At 40.4% G+C, this 17,097-nt stretch overlaps 1 protein-coding gene across 9 annotated transcripts in view; it reads right to left on the reverse strand.

Annotated features, from left to right (window-relative positions):
- PANK1 (pantothenate kinase 1) overlaps nucleotides 1-17,097 on the reverse strand; it is a 120,605-nt gene that overhangs the window by 20,281 nt on the left and 83,227 nt on the right. For all 9 annotated transcript variants that reach the window (XM_034931073.2, XM_034931071.3, XM_063607803.1 and 6 more), the window contains one exon: nucleotides 8,460-8,812. In XM_034931073.2, coding sequence (XP_034786964.1) covers nucleotides 8,460-8,795 — 336 coding nt within the window. In that variant the 5' untranslated portion in view covers nucleotides 8,796-8,812. The remainder of the gene's footprint in view (nucleotides 1-8,459; nucleotides 8,813-17,097) is intronic.

A 17,097-nucleotide genomic window follows, 5' to 3' on the forward strand; every position in this document is an offset into this window, starting at 1 on the left:
TCAAGCTACCAATGTGATGTCAATAAACACATAATTGGGAAGAGATGCATACATGGACTCTTTTAACCCAGTAGGTGCTGGCTGTAGCATCCCTCTGCTTGTAACTCTCCTTAGCACTTTTGGAGAGTATCAGTTCTGCCAATTCCTAAATTATTAGGTTAAATTTAAGCCACTCCTCAAACTTAAAAACAACGAAACAAAGCTTGCCCTAAGACTCAAACTCTGTAAATAATGGAAGCTAATCAAAGACTGTATAGATCCTGCCTGTGGGACTTTAAGCAAGGAAGCTATCACTATTACCTATTTTGCAGATAAAATGCATCACTGTGGGTCAGTGGGTTAAGTTACCTACTCCTGTTCCTAAGACTAACAAGTAGGGGAAGAGGTAAAGTAGAGAAAATTTTCCAACTACAACTCTGAAAAACTAGCAATGTTATTTCTAATACCAAAGTTACTTAAGTAAGTAGGGGTACAGTGGGGTTCTCAAACTTTAAGTGCATCAGAATCACCTGGAGGGTTGGTTAAAATGCAGGCTGCTGGGCCCCAACCCCAGATAGCTTTTTCCACCCTCCATCAAATGACGAAAGGGGCCATCTATGAGTGGTCAAAGTCTCAAGCGAGAATGAAATTGAGAATGATAGTGTCTACCAAATCTTATGCTCCTGCAATATCACAAATCAGTCCTCAGATTAATAATAGGGACCAAGGTAACAGGTGTTCCTAAATGATGCTCTTAGGTTTAGACATTCCACAGATTCATAGGTGCCCTACCCGCTCCTGATGCTTTTCCATCATTATACGCTTTTTAAGACTGGTCCCTTGGAGATTTCTGGCATAAGAAAAGCCAATTCTTAAGTCCTCACACATTGAAAAAATGTGATGAAAGCAATCAGAAACCTCTTTCTGTTGCCCTAAATTTAATGTCAACCGAATAAGACTGTTGTTATATCCTATTTGTTCAAAGGGTAGGTAATTTTTTTACTTTTAAAGTAACTAAAAGAGTTACTTCTGACTTCTAATCAATGTTAGCTTTGGACTGGACAAAACTCACAAGTGTCTACATGCATACTTCCAAGATGTTGCAGGTTGATTTCCAGACCACCTCAGTAAAGTGAATACTGCAATAAAGCAAGTCACATGAGTATTTTGGTTTCTTAGTGCATATAAAAGTTGTTTACACTGATGGGGCGGTGGCTTATGCCTGTAATCCCAGCACTTTGGGAGGCCTAGGCAGGCGGATCACTTGAGGTCAGGAGCTTGAGACCAGCCTGGCCAACATGGTAAGACCCTCGTTTCTACTAAAAATACAAAAATTAGCCAGGCATGGTCACAATGTGTCTGTAATTCCAGCTATTTGGGAGGCTGGGGTAGGAGAATCGCCTGAACCCAGGAGGCAGGTGTTGCAGTGAGCCAAGATCGCACCACTGCACTCCAGCCTGGGCACAGACTGAAACTCCGTCTCAAAAAAAAAAAAAAAAAAAAGTTGTTTACACTATACTGTAGTCTATCGAGTGTGCAATAGCATTATGTCTTTTTTGAGACAGAGTCTTTCACTGTCTCCCAGACTGGAGTGCAGTGGCAGTATCTTGGCTCGCTGCAAGCTCCGTCTCCCAGGTTCATGCCATTCTCCTGCCTCAGCCTCCCGAGTAGCTGGGACTACAGGTGCCCGCCACCACACCTGGCTATTTTTTTGTATTTTTTAGTAGAGACGGGGTTTCACCATGTTAGCCAGGATGGTCTCGATCTCCTGACCTTGTGATTTGCCCACCTCGGCCTCCCAAAGTGCTGGGATTACAGGTGTGAGCCACCAAGACCAGCCTAGCATTATGTCTAAAAAAAAAAAAAAAAAGGACATACCTGAATTTTAAAATATATTTATTGCTAAAAAATGCGAATCATCTGAGCCTTCAGATTAGTAATCTTTTTGCTGGTGGAGGGTCTCCCCTCAATGTTGAGAGCTGCTGACTAATCAAAGCAGGGTTTGCTGAGGGTTGGGGTGGCTGTGGAAAAGTTCTTAAACAAAAATGAAGTTTGCCTCATTGGTTGACTCTTCTTTTCACAAAAGATTTCTCCATAGCATGGAATGCTGTTTCATAGCATTTTACCCACCATAGAAATTCTTTCAAAATTGGAGTCCATCCTCTCAAACTCTGCCACTGCTTTATCAACTAAGTTTATGTAATATTCTAAATCCTTTGTTGTCATTTCAACAACGTTCACAGCATCTTCACCAGAAGGAGATTCCATCACAAGAAACCATTTTCTTTGCCCATCCATAAGAGGTAACTCCTCATTCTTTCAAGTTTTATCATGAGATTGTAGCAATTCACTCATATCTTCAGGATCCACTTCTGATTCTAGTTCTCTGGCTAGTTCTACCATATCTGCGGTTACTTTCTTCACTGACATCTTGAACTCTGTCCACGAGGCTGAAATTCACTTCTTCCAAACTCCTCCTAATGCTATTTTATTCCCCCAACTTGAATCTGAAATGTTCTTAATGGCATCTAGAATAGTGAATCTTTTCCAGAGGTTTCTAATTGATTTTACCCAGATCCATCAAAGGAATTGTAATCTATGGCAGCTATGGCCTATGAAAAGTCTTTCTTTAAAAAAAAAAAGTATTCCTTAAATAATAAAACTAGAAACTTGTAATTATTCCTTGATTTATGGGCTGCAGAATGGATATTGTATTAATAGGCATGAAAACATTAATCTCCTTTTACATCTCCATTAGAACTCTTGGGTGACTAGTTGTGTTGTCAATGAGCAGTAAAACTTTGAAAAGATTTTTTTTTCTGAGCAGTAGGTCTAAATAGTGGGCTTAAATATTTAGTAAACCATGTTATAAACAGATGTACTATCATCCATGCCTTATTGTTACATTCGTAAAGCACAGGTAGAGTAGATGTAGCATAATTCTTAAGGGCCACACGATTTTCCGAATGGTCCATGAGCGTCGGCTTCAACTTCAAGTCACCGGCTGCATTAGCCCTTAACAAGAGAGTTACCCTGTCCCTTGAAGCTTTGAAGCCAGGCATTGACTTCTGTTCTGTACTATGAAAGTCTTAGGTGGCCTCTTCTTCCAAAACAATATAAGGCTATTTCATCTATACTGGAAATCTGTTGTTTAATGCATCACCTTCATTAGTGACTTTAACTATATTTCCTGATTAGCTTGCTGCAGCTTCTACATTGCACTTAGTACTTTATCTTGTACTTTAATGTTATGGACATGGCTTCTTTCCTTAAACCTCACAAACCAACAACCTCTGCTACCTTCCCACTTTTCTTTTCATGTTTTTTTGAGACAGGGTGTCACTCTGTCACCCAGGCTGGAGTGCAGTGGCACAATCATAGCTCACTGCAACCTCTGCCTCCTGGGCTCAAGCGATCCTCCCATCTCAGCCTCCTGAGTCACTGGGACTATAGGGGTGCACCACCACATCTGGCTAGTTTTTGTATTTTGTGTAGAGACAGGGTTTTACCATGTTGCCCAGGCGGGTCTTGAACTACTGGGTTCAAGCGATCCACCCACCTTAGCCTCCCAAAGTGATGGGATTACAGGCATGAGCCACAGGACCCCGCCTACCTTTCAACTTTTCTTCTGCAGCTTCCTCACCTCTCTCAGACTCTAGAGAATTGAAGAGTTAGGGCCTTGCTCTGGATTAGACTTTGGCTTAAGGGAATGTTGTGGCTGGTTTGATCTTTAATCCAGACGACTAAAAGTCTGTATCAGCCATAAATCTGTTTTTCTCTCTTATTATTTGTGTGTTCACTGGAGTAGCACTTTTAATTTCCTTCAAGAACTTTTCCTTTGCATTCACAGCTTGGCTAACTATATGGCACAAGAGGCCTAGGCTTTGGTCTGTCTCAGTTTTCACCATGCCTTTCTCACTAAGCGTAATGATTTCTAGCTTTTGATTTAAAGTGTGGGACATGGGACTCTTCCTTTGACTTGAATATTTAGAGGCCAATTAGGCCAACAGTAGTACTATTAATTGGCCTAATTTCAATATTGCTGTGTCTCAGGGAACAGGGAGGCCTGAGGTAGGGAGAGAGATGGGGGGACAGCCTGTCAATGGAGCAGTCAGAACACACAACATTTATCAATTAAGTTTGCCATCTTATATGGGCATAATGTGGTGGGTGCCCCAAAACAATTACAATAGTGACATCACTGATCACAGATCACCATAACAGATACAATAATAATTAAAAAGTTTGAAATACAGCAAGAATTACCTACATGTGACACAGAGAAATGTGCGTACAAGCCATTGGAAAAGTGGTGCCAATAGACTTGCTCAATGCAGGGTTAACACAAACCGTCAATCTGTAAAAAATGCAATACAACAAGGTATGCCTGTATTGCAATGAAAAGCTATGTGGGCAGAATTAATGACTTTTTAAAAATAAATTTTCTGATGTTAAAAATACCTTGCATTCTTGAGAATACGGTTGTTGAAGTTAGGAAGTGTGGTTGGGAATAAAAATACTAGAATCTGTACATAAAATATTCTGCTTGGTTATTTAAAACAAAACCCACAGAATATAGACACTGGGAATAAACACAAAATTCACTGAAACCTACAGAGCCTTGGTGCACAGCCATGCAGAGTTCTCCATCTTGAAAGCCACTTTTTAAATGGTGGGAATTCCTCATTGGCTTATCAACATCTTAGTCTATTTGAAGTTAGGCTAAGTTTTTCTTCTGTGTTCCATTTTGATAACTCATTGATTTTGAAGGCTAGTTTTTGCCAGTCAAAAATTTGGTTATGACAATGATCCTAAAATTTTTTTTTTTTTTTTTGAGGTGGAGTCTGGCCTCGTCGCCCCGGCTGGAGTGCAGTGTCGCCATCTCAGCTTACTGCAAGCTCCGCCTCCTGGGTTCACGCCATTCTCCTGCCTCAGCCTCCCAAGCAGCTGGGACTACAGGCGCCCGCGACCACGCCCGGCTGATATTTTGTATTTTTAGTAGAGGCGGGGTTTCACCGTGTTAGCCAGGATGGTCTCGATCTCCTGACCTCGTGATCCACCCACCTCGGCCCCCCAAAGTGCTGGGATTACAGGCGTGAGCCACCGCGTCTGGCCAATCCTAAAATGTTAAAAAAGAAAACAAGAAAGGAAAGAAGGAGGGGAGGGATGGTGGGAAGAAAAAAAGAAGGAAAGAAAAAGGAGGAACAAAGTGCAGATCTGTTCAACTGAGAGTATTCTACACAGGTCTAATTTAATGATTGTGTCATGGTTTATAGTTCTTTCTTGTACATTTTAAATGGAATGAAGAATAGTTACATTATCTAAGGATTCAAGTACATATACTATATATTTTTTAAAAATACTATTCAAATATAACAAGTGCTTACTATTCGGGGTCTGTTGTACATCTTTCACCTAGCCCTAATCGCTCAAATAAATCACACAGATGGATTTTTCAAACTCCTATCTGCAAAGTTGTGTTATACCAAAAACAGTGATTTTATACAATAACAATAACAGGACTTTATAGGTATGTAGATGTACTTCTGTATGATTTGTCAAATTGTTTTAATACGTACAGTAGTATATATTGATCCTTTACAATTAAGTTAGCATCTTCGATTTTCTATTCTAGAAATGAGGAGAGCTTGGATTATTAGGACACTAAGGGCCTTAGCACTCACTGCTCCATCTGCCTAACACACTCTTTCTTTGCATGATTTGCTGTCTTCTTCAGGTCTCTGCTCCAACATTGCCTAGTCACACGAAGACCCTGCCAGCACTCCCTATCTTCTTTGCCCTGTTTTTTTCCCTCCATTCATAGTAATTATCACCATCTGATATATTCCATATTCACTTTCTTTTTTGAGACAAGAGTCTTACTCTGTCACCCAGGCTGGAGTGCAATGGCACGATCTCGGCTCACTGTAACCTTGATCTCCTGGGTTCAAGAGATTCTCGTGCCTCAGCCTCCTGAGTAGCTGGGATTACAGGCGTGTGCCACCTCACCTGGCTTATTTTTGTATTTTTAGTAGAGACAGGGTTACACCATGTTGGCCAGGCTGGTTCAAACCCCTGGCCTCAAGCAATCCACCCGCCGCGACCTTCCAAAGTGCTGGGATTACAGGTGTGAGCCACTTTCGCCTGACTCTATATTCACTTTTTAAATTGATTATTGATTGTCTTCCCCCACTAGAATACAAGCTCATGGTGAGCAGGGGATTTATTTTGTTCATAACAGTACTTGGTGCACTGAAAGTGCCTGAGTGAGTGAATGAATGCTTAGGAAGGAGGATAACACCTATTCATCCTCATAACTTTGGAAAGACTCAGGCACATCACTAACATAACATCAAATGGGCTATAGGAAAAGATCTATCTGTTTCAATTCTGTCTTCACTTTGGCTGAGACTCAGCCTGGATACAGAAGGCAGTTCATAGACTCTTCTTTCACAGATGGATGCCCAACCTGGCCAGACTATTTAGCAAATGTTACATACTTGCTCCCTACTCCAGTCTATTCATTAGGCTTCAAAAGCCTGTCCAAAGGAGGAAAGGCTTCTTTATCTTGGTTGTAATGAGATGTGACTTTTCTCAACTTAGAACCTTGAGAAATACACCTGCTCATGGCCAACACATATTGAGTAACTTTCTCCCAGGGTATACATTACCCCAGGGGAGAGATGGAGGCATTGACAGAGGTTGCATCAATCCTCTGGGTCACCTTGGTTCACTTCAGGCTCTCCAGTGGAAATGGACAGATAGGGCGTCCTTGAGGGACCTGAGGAGCTCAGAGCAATGAGAGTGGATCAGCATTTCCTTCTGAATCAGAATTGAGTCCAAGTCCCAGCTCTTACCTAGGTGACACTGCTAGAAGCTTTTGATCTCTCTGGCAGCTTTAGTTTCTTATCTATGTAGCACAAGAATGCTATACATTCTCACCTCCAGAGGTCACTTTCAGTTCTGAAGTCTTACTCCCACCTCTTTGCAGATGACAAAATGAGGCCCAGAGAAGGGACAGGTCTTGCCTAGTCACCCAGCTGATGAAATGTAGAAACAGGACTGGAGTTCAGGTTCAATGGTTTTTCCATTATGGACTGAAACTTAGTTCTCAAGCCCATGGATCTCAAACGTCTCAGTTTTAAAACTCTTTGATCATGAGCCTCTTTGGTGAGAAAAGGATTCCGTGGGTCATTTAAGTAAGTGGCAAGTCAAACTCTACTGCTGGGTAATAGGAGGGGACATAGAAGAAAAAAAAAAACAAAAACTGAAGATAATTAGTCTCACTTAGGATACTATTCTAGGACTCTGTTGCCTGCCCTTACAGAAACTTACTATAATCAATGAGGTAAATGGGGTTACTTTTGATGGCACAAGTAAAATTTGCATTTATAGCTTTATTAAATACCATGAATGTGCACTGATTCATTAATGTATTCATTAATGACAGACTCTATAGCAAGACTGGATTATGTTAGTTCTGCACAAAATGGCAGTAATTTGTACTACAGGCTTTGAGAATACGTATTTTATGACTTACCTCACTATATGTTCAACTTTCTAGTAAAACTAATCCTAAAATCTCCCAACCCTTCCTTCTTCCATGTTCAATCACTTTTGTTTATCTAGCTTCCCTTCCTTTCCAAGATATATCTACATCTATTGTTTCACTTTCTTCTCACTTTATAAAATGAAGACTACACAGTACGGAGATTATTATATTGACTGTAGAAAATGAAGAAATTGGAATGCACAGATGTTAAGGGAATGCTAAAAAAAAAGAGAGAAACATTGGACTGCATGTTACTTATCCGTATCTTCCATTTAGCTTCATTTGTTAAATCTAAATGAGCAACGTACAGTTTGTATGTACTGCCAGTCAGGATACAGCATTATCCTTACTATATAAAATTATACTCCCTAAATGGTATTCATTAATGAAGGAATTCACTGATAAGTAATATTACAGATTTCATTTTTGTTTGTGAGCAAAACTTCTGAATGGCATTCATATGCTGAAAAAAGGCACTTGAGAGCAAATGGGTAGATAGAAGTAATCATTTTTGGTAGGATTCATAGAAGCCTTCCCATGGGTCTCTGTTTATATATGCATAAAGTTGGCATCACGATTATATAGTAAAAGTCTGTGGTCAATTCTAACTGAAATACTTCAGAAGGGATTTTAGCATCTTGTCTTTAGCGTATTACCCAGCAATAATTGTAATTGAAATGATGATGATAACTATATTGAGCACTTACTAAGTGCCAGGTACATATTATCTCATTTAATCCTACATGTAACAACCCTATGAGGTAGAAGCTGTTTTTATTCTTGTATAGGTGAGAAAACTGAGGCACAGAGCGGTGACATAAGCTTGTCCAGAGTCCCAAGGCTAGTAGTATGGTTCTTCGGTATGAGTGGCCATGATTATGGACATGTGAGAGGTTTTGATGTTTTAACAAAGACAAACCCGACCTACCATTCTGAAGTCCTCTTCGAATTTGAAAGCCCCGCCTCCTGTGGCACAGAGGGTGGTGTGAAGGCTAGAGAAGTTCTTCTCGCTGCCCATCTGAATGAACCTGTGCATAGCACAGCTGGGAAAGCGGATGAAGTGCAGGTTCCCTTTGCGTCCACACATGGTCAGGTTTTTCAGTTCCAGGTGGACGTCTCGGATCCCAGTTTTCCCATAAGCAGTATTAGAAGTCAAATACTTCCGGATGCTCTTCAGGTTCTCCACTTCCTCTTGCTCCTCTTCGGCTGTAATATCCTTCGGCTCGAAATACACCAATTTAACCAGTGTTCCACCGATGTCCATGCCAAACCATGGGAATGCTAAAGGACAGAAAGAAAGAGTGCTGCTGAATGCTATGCGTGCAAAGAAGTGTTCAGTTTTTGAATATTAAATAAGCAAAAGCAGTGGTATCATATCTACATGTGCATTTAACATTCAATTTATTTGAATTCAACTATATGTGCCTAAAAGGCAGCACAGACAGAGAAAATTTTACAATCAAAAGAGTGCCCAAGGCTCTGCTCACACACCACTGCACTCCACTCAGAATTGAGTGAGATGAGAAATAGGATTCTGCAGTTCCCTAAGGCAGTCTCAATTCCTGTGTGCTTCCTAGGGCTCAAGTATCTCACCAAGCTGAGTGTTATTCTAATATTTAAAGATAGATATATATATTTTTGCATACATCCTGGATCCCAATTGCTAACTATTTTTGTCAGAATCTTTACCAAAGAAACGGATCTGCTTCAATCCTAGAGGAAAAACTGACCATGCTGGGTGTACCAAGAGATGGTATGTCGGTCTCTAACCTAGGGCGCATTTCAATGATTCCATTTTTGCTTTATGAACTGACTTTAGAAGATGTGGTTCCACTGTTTTAATCTATACAGTGTATAGAAAGGGGAAAGAGAGAGGAAGTAGACTATGAGAGATGATGAGCAGACATGAAATTCTAAAAAGAACAACTCGCATTATATCTAATTTCTTTCTGCATTAAACAGAGACATCCTCTCTATTCCAAATAGCCTGCTCAGAAGTTCTCAATCCAGCTGCCTTTTAGAATCAGCTGAGAAGCTTTTAATATTCAATTTCTGGCCTCCTCTCGCACATATTCTGTTTAATTCAGGCATGGCATCCAGACATGAATATCTTTTAAAAGTTCCCTAGTGGCTGCAATCTGCAGGCTTGGAAACTACTAAACCAGAGGAACCATGGCCAGGTCTGAAACACAAAGGCATGCCTCTAGGTGAAAGTATACTTAATGTGCTTGTGATGCTTATCTATGACAAAATGAATCTCCATCATGATGATTTTTATAGTTATATAAGCTCTTTATTGTTAAGAGCTGACAAGAGCAGAGGTGAGCTACCTAAACAGTCTGACTTTATTTAGAGACAGCCTGGAAAGTTAATGCCATGCTGTCAAATGCTCTGCAATGAACACAGAGCAAACCCAAATGGGAACCCAAAGGTTAGAGTCTTCCTTTTTATTTCCCTCACAGAATCCATTGGCAAAACCCAAAACTGTAATATTAAAACTGAATTTAAAGACTCGGGGTGCAAAAATGGCTTCCTTCCAAGTTTCTTTTATTTCAGCCCTAGAGAACATCAATATGAACCCTTGTCAAATTGTCACACTGCCAGAAACATCAGTGGGCCCTGCAGAAGGTCTTTTTTCTAGGCACCCCTACTAGTACTTAGCTTTCAATTCAGGAGGGCTGAGGGAGGAGTGCCTAGCAGGAAACCATTTCTGTAAACAAAATCTTCTTTCCTCTGCCTCACTATTGTTATTTTGGTTATGACCCAAGATAGCTGCTTCTCACTTGTTGAGCAGGAACTCTAGCATTATAGAAATAAAATTCCAGGCCCTCAAAAGATTAAGAGCAACAAATTTCACTGACAAGACCAAGTTAACAAATGTCTTGTTTTCTTTGCAGATGTTTACAAAGCAAATTCTGCAACCAGTGTAGGTTGGGAAACTTGCTTGTCCTAGCAGGAGATGAAAAAAACTGGAAACTGGTCATCCCCATTTGTTGATTCAGCTCACAGATGAAGTCTGTTGGTTTATTCTCTAAAACTCACTGTCAGCATGGGCCACAGTGTAGGAGCAGCATGTTGTAATAGGTAAAGCCCCAGACTGGGATTCGGAACATCTGCTTCCCTGAAGCAGCAGACAGTAAGTAGCTCACTGTAACTCCTTCTACCTCTTTGGATTTTAATTTCCTTATCTGTAAAAGGAATGGGTTGCATTAAAATGATCTCGAATTTCTTCCTTACTATCAACTTTCCATGAATTCCTTAAGAAATACAAAAGAAAAATTGCAAGTAACCCCAATCATAAAGTCTGACCAGAGTCTTTTTCGGTGGAGTTTCAAACTCCCTGGAAATATACTACGGCATGTTAACAAGTGCCTGGGCTATGCAACCAGTGCTGCAGTTGCAATCCATTCTCATCAGAGCGGCGAAGATGCCTACACTGGATAGGATGGGGGAAGGGTATTTTGGAACATTGCTGGGAAATATTTTGACAACATCTATTACAATTGAAAGTACACATGCATTTTTAACTCAGCAAAGCCCTTTCCTGGGCCATACAAAAAGCACAAGTATTCCAGGATAGGCATAAGAATGTTCACTGCAGCATCTTTTACCATGCTCAAATCAAAAAACAAAAACAAAACCAAGGCAAATTGGAAACAAGATGAGTGCCCTTTAACAGGAAAACTGCCCAATAAAATGGATGACTTCCAAACTGTAGAATATTAGGCAGCTATTAAAAAGAGAGTGAGGCCAGGTGTGGTGGCTCACACCTGTAATCCTAGCACTTTGGGAGGCTGAGGCAGGCAGATCGCTTGAGTCCAGGAGTTTGAGACCAGCCTGGGCAACATGACGAAACCCCATCTCTACCAAAATACAAAAATTAGCCAGGTGTGGTGGTGCACGCCTGTAGTCCCAGCTACTTGAGAGGCTGAGGTGGCAGGATCACATGATCCAGGGAGGCAGAGGTTGCAGCGAGCCGAGATTGCACCACTGCACTCCAGCCTGGGTGACAGAGTGAGACCCCCCATCAAAAAAAAAAAAGAGTGAAATGTATTCCAGCAGGCTAGAAATATTTCCCCAATCTTCTGTTAATAAGAAAAGCAAGAAATGCCTAGAAGTGTAAATAACTTTTTAAGCCTATTTGGTTTAGGGAGAGGAAGGGAGGAAGGAAGGAAGAAGGAAGGAAGGGAGAAGAGAAGAAAGGTAGGAAGCACAATTTCTAACATGTTCATGATTATATGAGCCTGTAGAAAAGCATAGAAGGCCCCCAGTTGTTAATATTTACAGGAGTGGCAGAATGAGCAGGTTGTATAGTTGGTGGCTAGAGATCCAGGAAAAGGGATGGAGAAAATTCTACACTTAGAGCTTTCAGTAAAAGCAGATAATAAAAAAATAAGAATTACATAATAATGGAAAATAGGAGATACTTCGGCACAACAAGAACCAAACAAGCTATGTAAACCCCAGAAAACAATCTAGTTCTGTACCAGAAATGCAGAATTCACCCAGGTACAGCTGCTATCAGATTTCTGGAAGGAAGAGCCTGCACATAACCTTTTATGTGGTTGGATGTTGGTAAATACAGGTAATTGAAAAGAGGTCTCACTTAAAAACACTGTAGGTGACGCCTGAAGATTTTTTGTTATTCAGAACCCTGGTTCCTTCCTCCTGCTTCATCTCCTGCTCTTTCTGAAGCCGTTTCAAAGTTTTTCTTGGCAACTCAACAGAACAATTGGAAAAAGTATAGAGTTTTGAAATTTCAGCTAAATGTTATATCATTAGTTTGGGTTAAGGTAGGAGAGATAAGAATTATCTTATCTCTGGGGTTTCACCACGTTGCCCAAGCTGGTCTCGAACTCCTGGACTCAAGTGATCCACCCACCTCAGCTTCTCAAAGGAACTACAGTATTAGTTTAAGTGGCAAAAGAAATTGGCTTTTCTTTACCTATGTTTATGTCTTACCTTCATGAAAAATCTAATGCTCTTCTAGTCACATTTATTGCTTTTTCAGTACACTGTCTTATATTAAATGTACAATTTTATTCATCTTCCTGATATCAAGATCTGCCTAAACCTAAGCTTCCCATGCACAAGCTGTGGATGGAGACAGAAGAGAAGGGGAAGGAAGAACATCCTAGTGCAGCTATGATCCATGACTCATGTTTTCTTTACTCCAGGATACCCAGATGCTTTGATCAATTCAGTTGAACTACTAATAAGAGCTTATTCTGTGTTTGCCAAGAGGAGTGATGTTGGTTTTAGGTACAGGAAGTCTGTATTCACCCCTTACTCCTCCTTAAACCAGATGTCATTTTAAAATATTTCTAGAGTATTCATCAACAACATACAGCAGGAAACCAGGCTCAAACTTCACAGGAAGACTTTTGCAAACAAATAAACTGACCCACTCATTCAAAATGGTTTTCACTCTGGTGAAACTGATGTTCATAAAACCAAGTGCTACAGATAAAATGGCTGTACATCCATCTTTGAGCAACAAGTTTTAAAGAATAAAAGGAATTCCTAGATAAATTTCTATACATTGCATGAGGAGACATACACAAAAATGTTCACTGCAGTGATCTGTAATAATAAAAAATGGTAACAATCTAGATGTTCATCCATATGTAAATAAAATATGACAGATTTACATGATAGAATACTACACAGTTATGAGAATCAATTATATTTATATGCCTCAAAAGGCATTTTAGAGCTGTTTGCCTGTAGTCCCAGATTCTGAAGCAGCTGAGGCAGGAGAATCTCTTGAACCCAGGAGGTCAAGGTTGTAGTGTACTACGACTATGCCTGTGAATAGTCGCTGCACTCTGGCCTGGGCAGCAAAGCGAAAATCCATCTCTTAAAAAAAAAAGACAGGTGTGGTGGTTCACGCCTGTAATCCCAGCACTTTGGGAGGCCCAGGCAGGCGGATTTTGATGTCAGGAGTTTGAGACCAGCCTGGCCATCATAGTGAAACCCTATCTCTACTAAAAATACAAAAATTGGCCAGGCGTGCTGGTGGGCACCTGTAGTTCCAGCTACTTGGGAGGCTGAGGAAGGAGAATCGCTTGAACTCAGGAGGCGGAGGTTGCAGTGAGCCGAGATCACTCCACTGCACTCCAGCCTGGGGGACACAGCGAGACTCCATCTCAAAAAAAGAGTATCTTACTGGATAGGAACTGAAAAACAATGTTGAAGGAAAACTTTAGGGTTGAAAAAGGTGATAGATACATTGTTACTTCCAGGACAGGGCATTTAATTACAGGCATGAGACCCTCCAGAGCTTTCCCTCTGCTACTGTGATGGGAAGCATTCCAGGTAACCCACAATGAACATAGAGCATAAGCACAAAAGAAACCTTTGTTCTTTTCAACCATTGAGATTTGGATGTTGTTTGTTACTGCAAAAGATGTTGCTTGTTACTGCAAAAGAACCTGGCCTATTCCAACTGATAAAGTGAAGTGCTGCTGCACAACAACAAAATGTGGCAGTGGCTTAGAAGCCAGGCAGCAGGGAGTGAAGAAATGGATTCTGGAGACTGGCACAGCATTTGGTAAAATGATCATGTATGATAACTTGGAAGGCAGATAATACACCTAAAGAATGAGCAGATCTAGTGAAAGACTTTGAAAGTCTAATGTTAGTAGCTTGTATTCATTACTATTGACTGCATTTTAAAAGGTGTAATGAAAAAAGAGAGAGATGAGCTCTCTCTGGTTTATAGATTAAAGAAAAGGGAATAGAGTCCATTAAGTTGCACTTGTATGGCTGGAAAAAGCAGCTGCTTCTCCTTCCCAACAAATAGAATGGCTACCACACCCACTGTTAACACTCTGAAAGGGTTAAGATGTCTCCAATAAAGATACAGTTGACACTGTGGCTTCTTGGTTAAATCTTTCAATTAGAATAGCTTAAGGGAAAACATGCTAAACTTGTAGCTGTCTCAACAAAGCCATTAATAAATAAAGGCATGGAAGCACAAATACAAAGGAATAAGCAAATACAAGTATGCCTAGAAGGAATTGAGGGCTTAATTCTTGGTATATGGAAATAAATTGGAATAAAATAGATGAGAAACCGATTTTCTTTTGAAAAATAATTGTACTGCCAAAGAAACTGCAATCTCACACCTAAAACAGCTGGGAAAACTGTTCAAGACCTAAAAAACCTCTGGAGCCCTCAACTCTCTAAAGTCAGGAAGCAGCTGAGAAGGCTGTTCAGGCTCCAACGCAGGCATATTCTTCAGTGTTCACTTTAGATGCAATCAGAGAGTCTACTAGGAAATAAAAGATATCTCTCAAGGGGTGGAGCCAAGGGCTGAAGAGAACAATGGACTGGGAAGGCTCTTCCAGGGAGAAGAATCAGGACCCTAAAGGACCCTTCTCCACCTACAAGGCAGGGGGCCCAGAGGGATTTCAGAATTGCTTCAGCATTTTAGAATGACTGAGCACCAGTGACTGCTGGGTATCTCCCGTTCACCCCCTTTCTGAATAGGAGTATAGATTAAGTTTTCCAATCTTTGTTTCACCATTATATACTAATATACAGTGTGTGGGGGGGTGGTGATGAAGAGCAGATAACTTGCCACTTTTAGTTCAGAAGTCTCTAGATCAAGAGGAACCACATCCAGAGTTGATGTAGAAATGACTTTATATCATCCCCTGAGTAACAGCCTAAATTAGGCATCATCCAGATACTGTGCTGGGTGAGACTTTGGGGCAGTCTCCTTTGGGGAAGGAATGAATGTATTTTGCCTGTAAGAGGGAGAGTGAGACAAATATCCGGTAACCAGAAGAGCAACCTGTGTCACTAGTGCAGCTGGCCAAATATTTCTGGTCTCTTTCTTCCAGGCCCATGGGGTCAGAATGCAACTCTTGGCCATTTTATACTTGAGCTGGGCAATGTTCCTAACCTGGCTGGTAAGTTGTGAATGGAAATGGTGTACGTCACTTTCAGGCAAGAATACTTGCCTAGAATGAGAATACTTGGCTAGTGTGAGACCCTTCCAGATTCTTTCTGTTACCTTAACCAGCAAAAATTAAGACAATTGTTCTATCACCTGGGTCTCAAAGTAAAGATGAGTCAGAATGGAGCTTCCAGCCACCTTTCAATGAACTTGTGCTGTAAGAAATAAACTTTTGTTGTTTTAAGCCAGAGAGATTTGAGGGTTATTTGTTACTACAGAATAACCTTGCCTATGCTGACTAATATACCCCTAAATCAAAATCTTTTGCGGTTTTTAAAGCTGGAAAAATTCCCTCTCTAGCAGAACTATATATAGGAACTGTCATGATCACAGACAAACATGTGGTAGCTGAGTGTTAAAAAGGTATATAGGTCCTGTTATATTTATTTCTGTCTAAAAATTTCTTAAAATACAAACCAAGATTGTCTATCTGGTAGTAGTTAAAACTGAAATAAATCTGCATTTCAAATATTGTGGCAAAAACATTTTAAAACTTTATTGGCAGTTGATGTTTTAAACAAAGCCTATTTCTTGAAGGCTTTTTCAGAATTCTAGAATACTCTCTGGGGGTCATTTATGCTTCCTGCAGTAGCTATCAAGTGTACACAGTGAACTCCAAATAGCCTAAATGAGCAAAGACATGAGGTGAAAAAAACTGAAAAGATTTTCTGTCAATCGAGGAAACAATTTTAAAAAGCTAAGGGAGCATGGCATGAGAAAATCAACCTCCTCTTGATTTCACAGTATAAACTAAATGTAAAATCTGAGTTTCTCTATAACCAGCTGCAGAGCCTTAAGAAGTGTTCCTGGTGAGGCACAAGTGTTCCTGGCGAGTGTTCCTGGTGAGATTCCCTAATGCCAATGTCTTCCTGAATGTAAATCAGGCACCCAAGGGCTCAAGATGAGCTTCTGTGGGCATGGATCTGACTCAGCAGCCAGTTGCTGCCATGGAGAGTAACAATTCTCTCAAGGTTCTACCAAGTTGGAGTTAGGTGTAATTACTATGAATAGGGTGCAGCAGGACTGAAATTTCTTTTTCCAATATTTGTAAAGATTTGTTAAGCAAATCAACAAGGGGGAAAATGTTTAAAGATCATGTGAGCAACAGAAAAAAAGCTTTAAACACTTCTGTTGCGGGAAGTCAGGGACCCTGAATGGAGGGACCCTGCAGCAGAAGAACATAAATTGGGAAGATTTCATGGACATTTATTAGTTCCTCAAATTAGTACTTTTATAATTTCTTATGCTTGTCTTTACTGCAATCTCTGAACATAAATTGTGAAGATTTCATGGACATTTATCACTTCCCCAATCAATACTCTTATAATTTCCTATGTGTCTTTAATCTCTTAATCCCATCATCTTCGTAAACTGAGGATGTATATCCCCTCAGGACCCTGTGTTGATTGCGTTAACTGCACAAATTGTTTATAAAACATGTGTGTTTGAACAATATGAAATCTGGACATCCTAAAAAGGAACAGGATAACAGCGATTTTCAGGGAACAAGGGAGATAACCATAAGGCCAAACTGCCTGCAGGGCTGGGCAGAACAGAGTCATATTTCTCTTCTTGCAGAAAGTGAATAGGAGAAATATCA

Source organism: Pan paniscus, chromosome 8 (assembly GCF_029289425.2).
Source record: "Pan paniscus chromosome 8, NHGRI_mPanPan1-v2.0_pri, whole genome shotgun sequence".
NCBI classification, from domain to species: domain Eukaryota; kingdom Metazoa; phylum Chordata; class Mammalia; order Primates; family Hominidae; genus Pan; species Pan paniscus.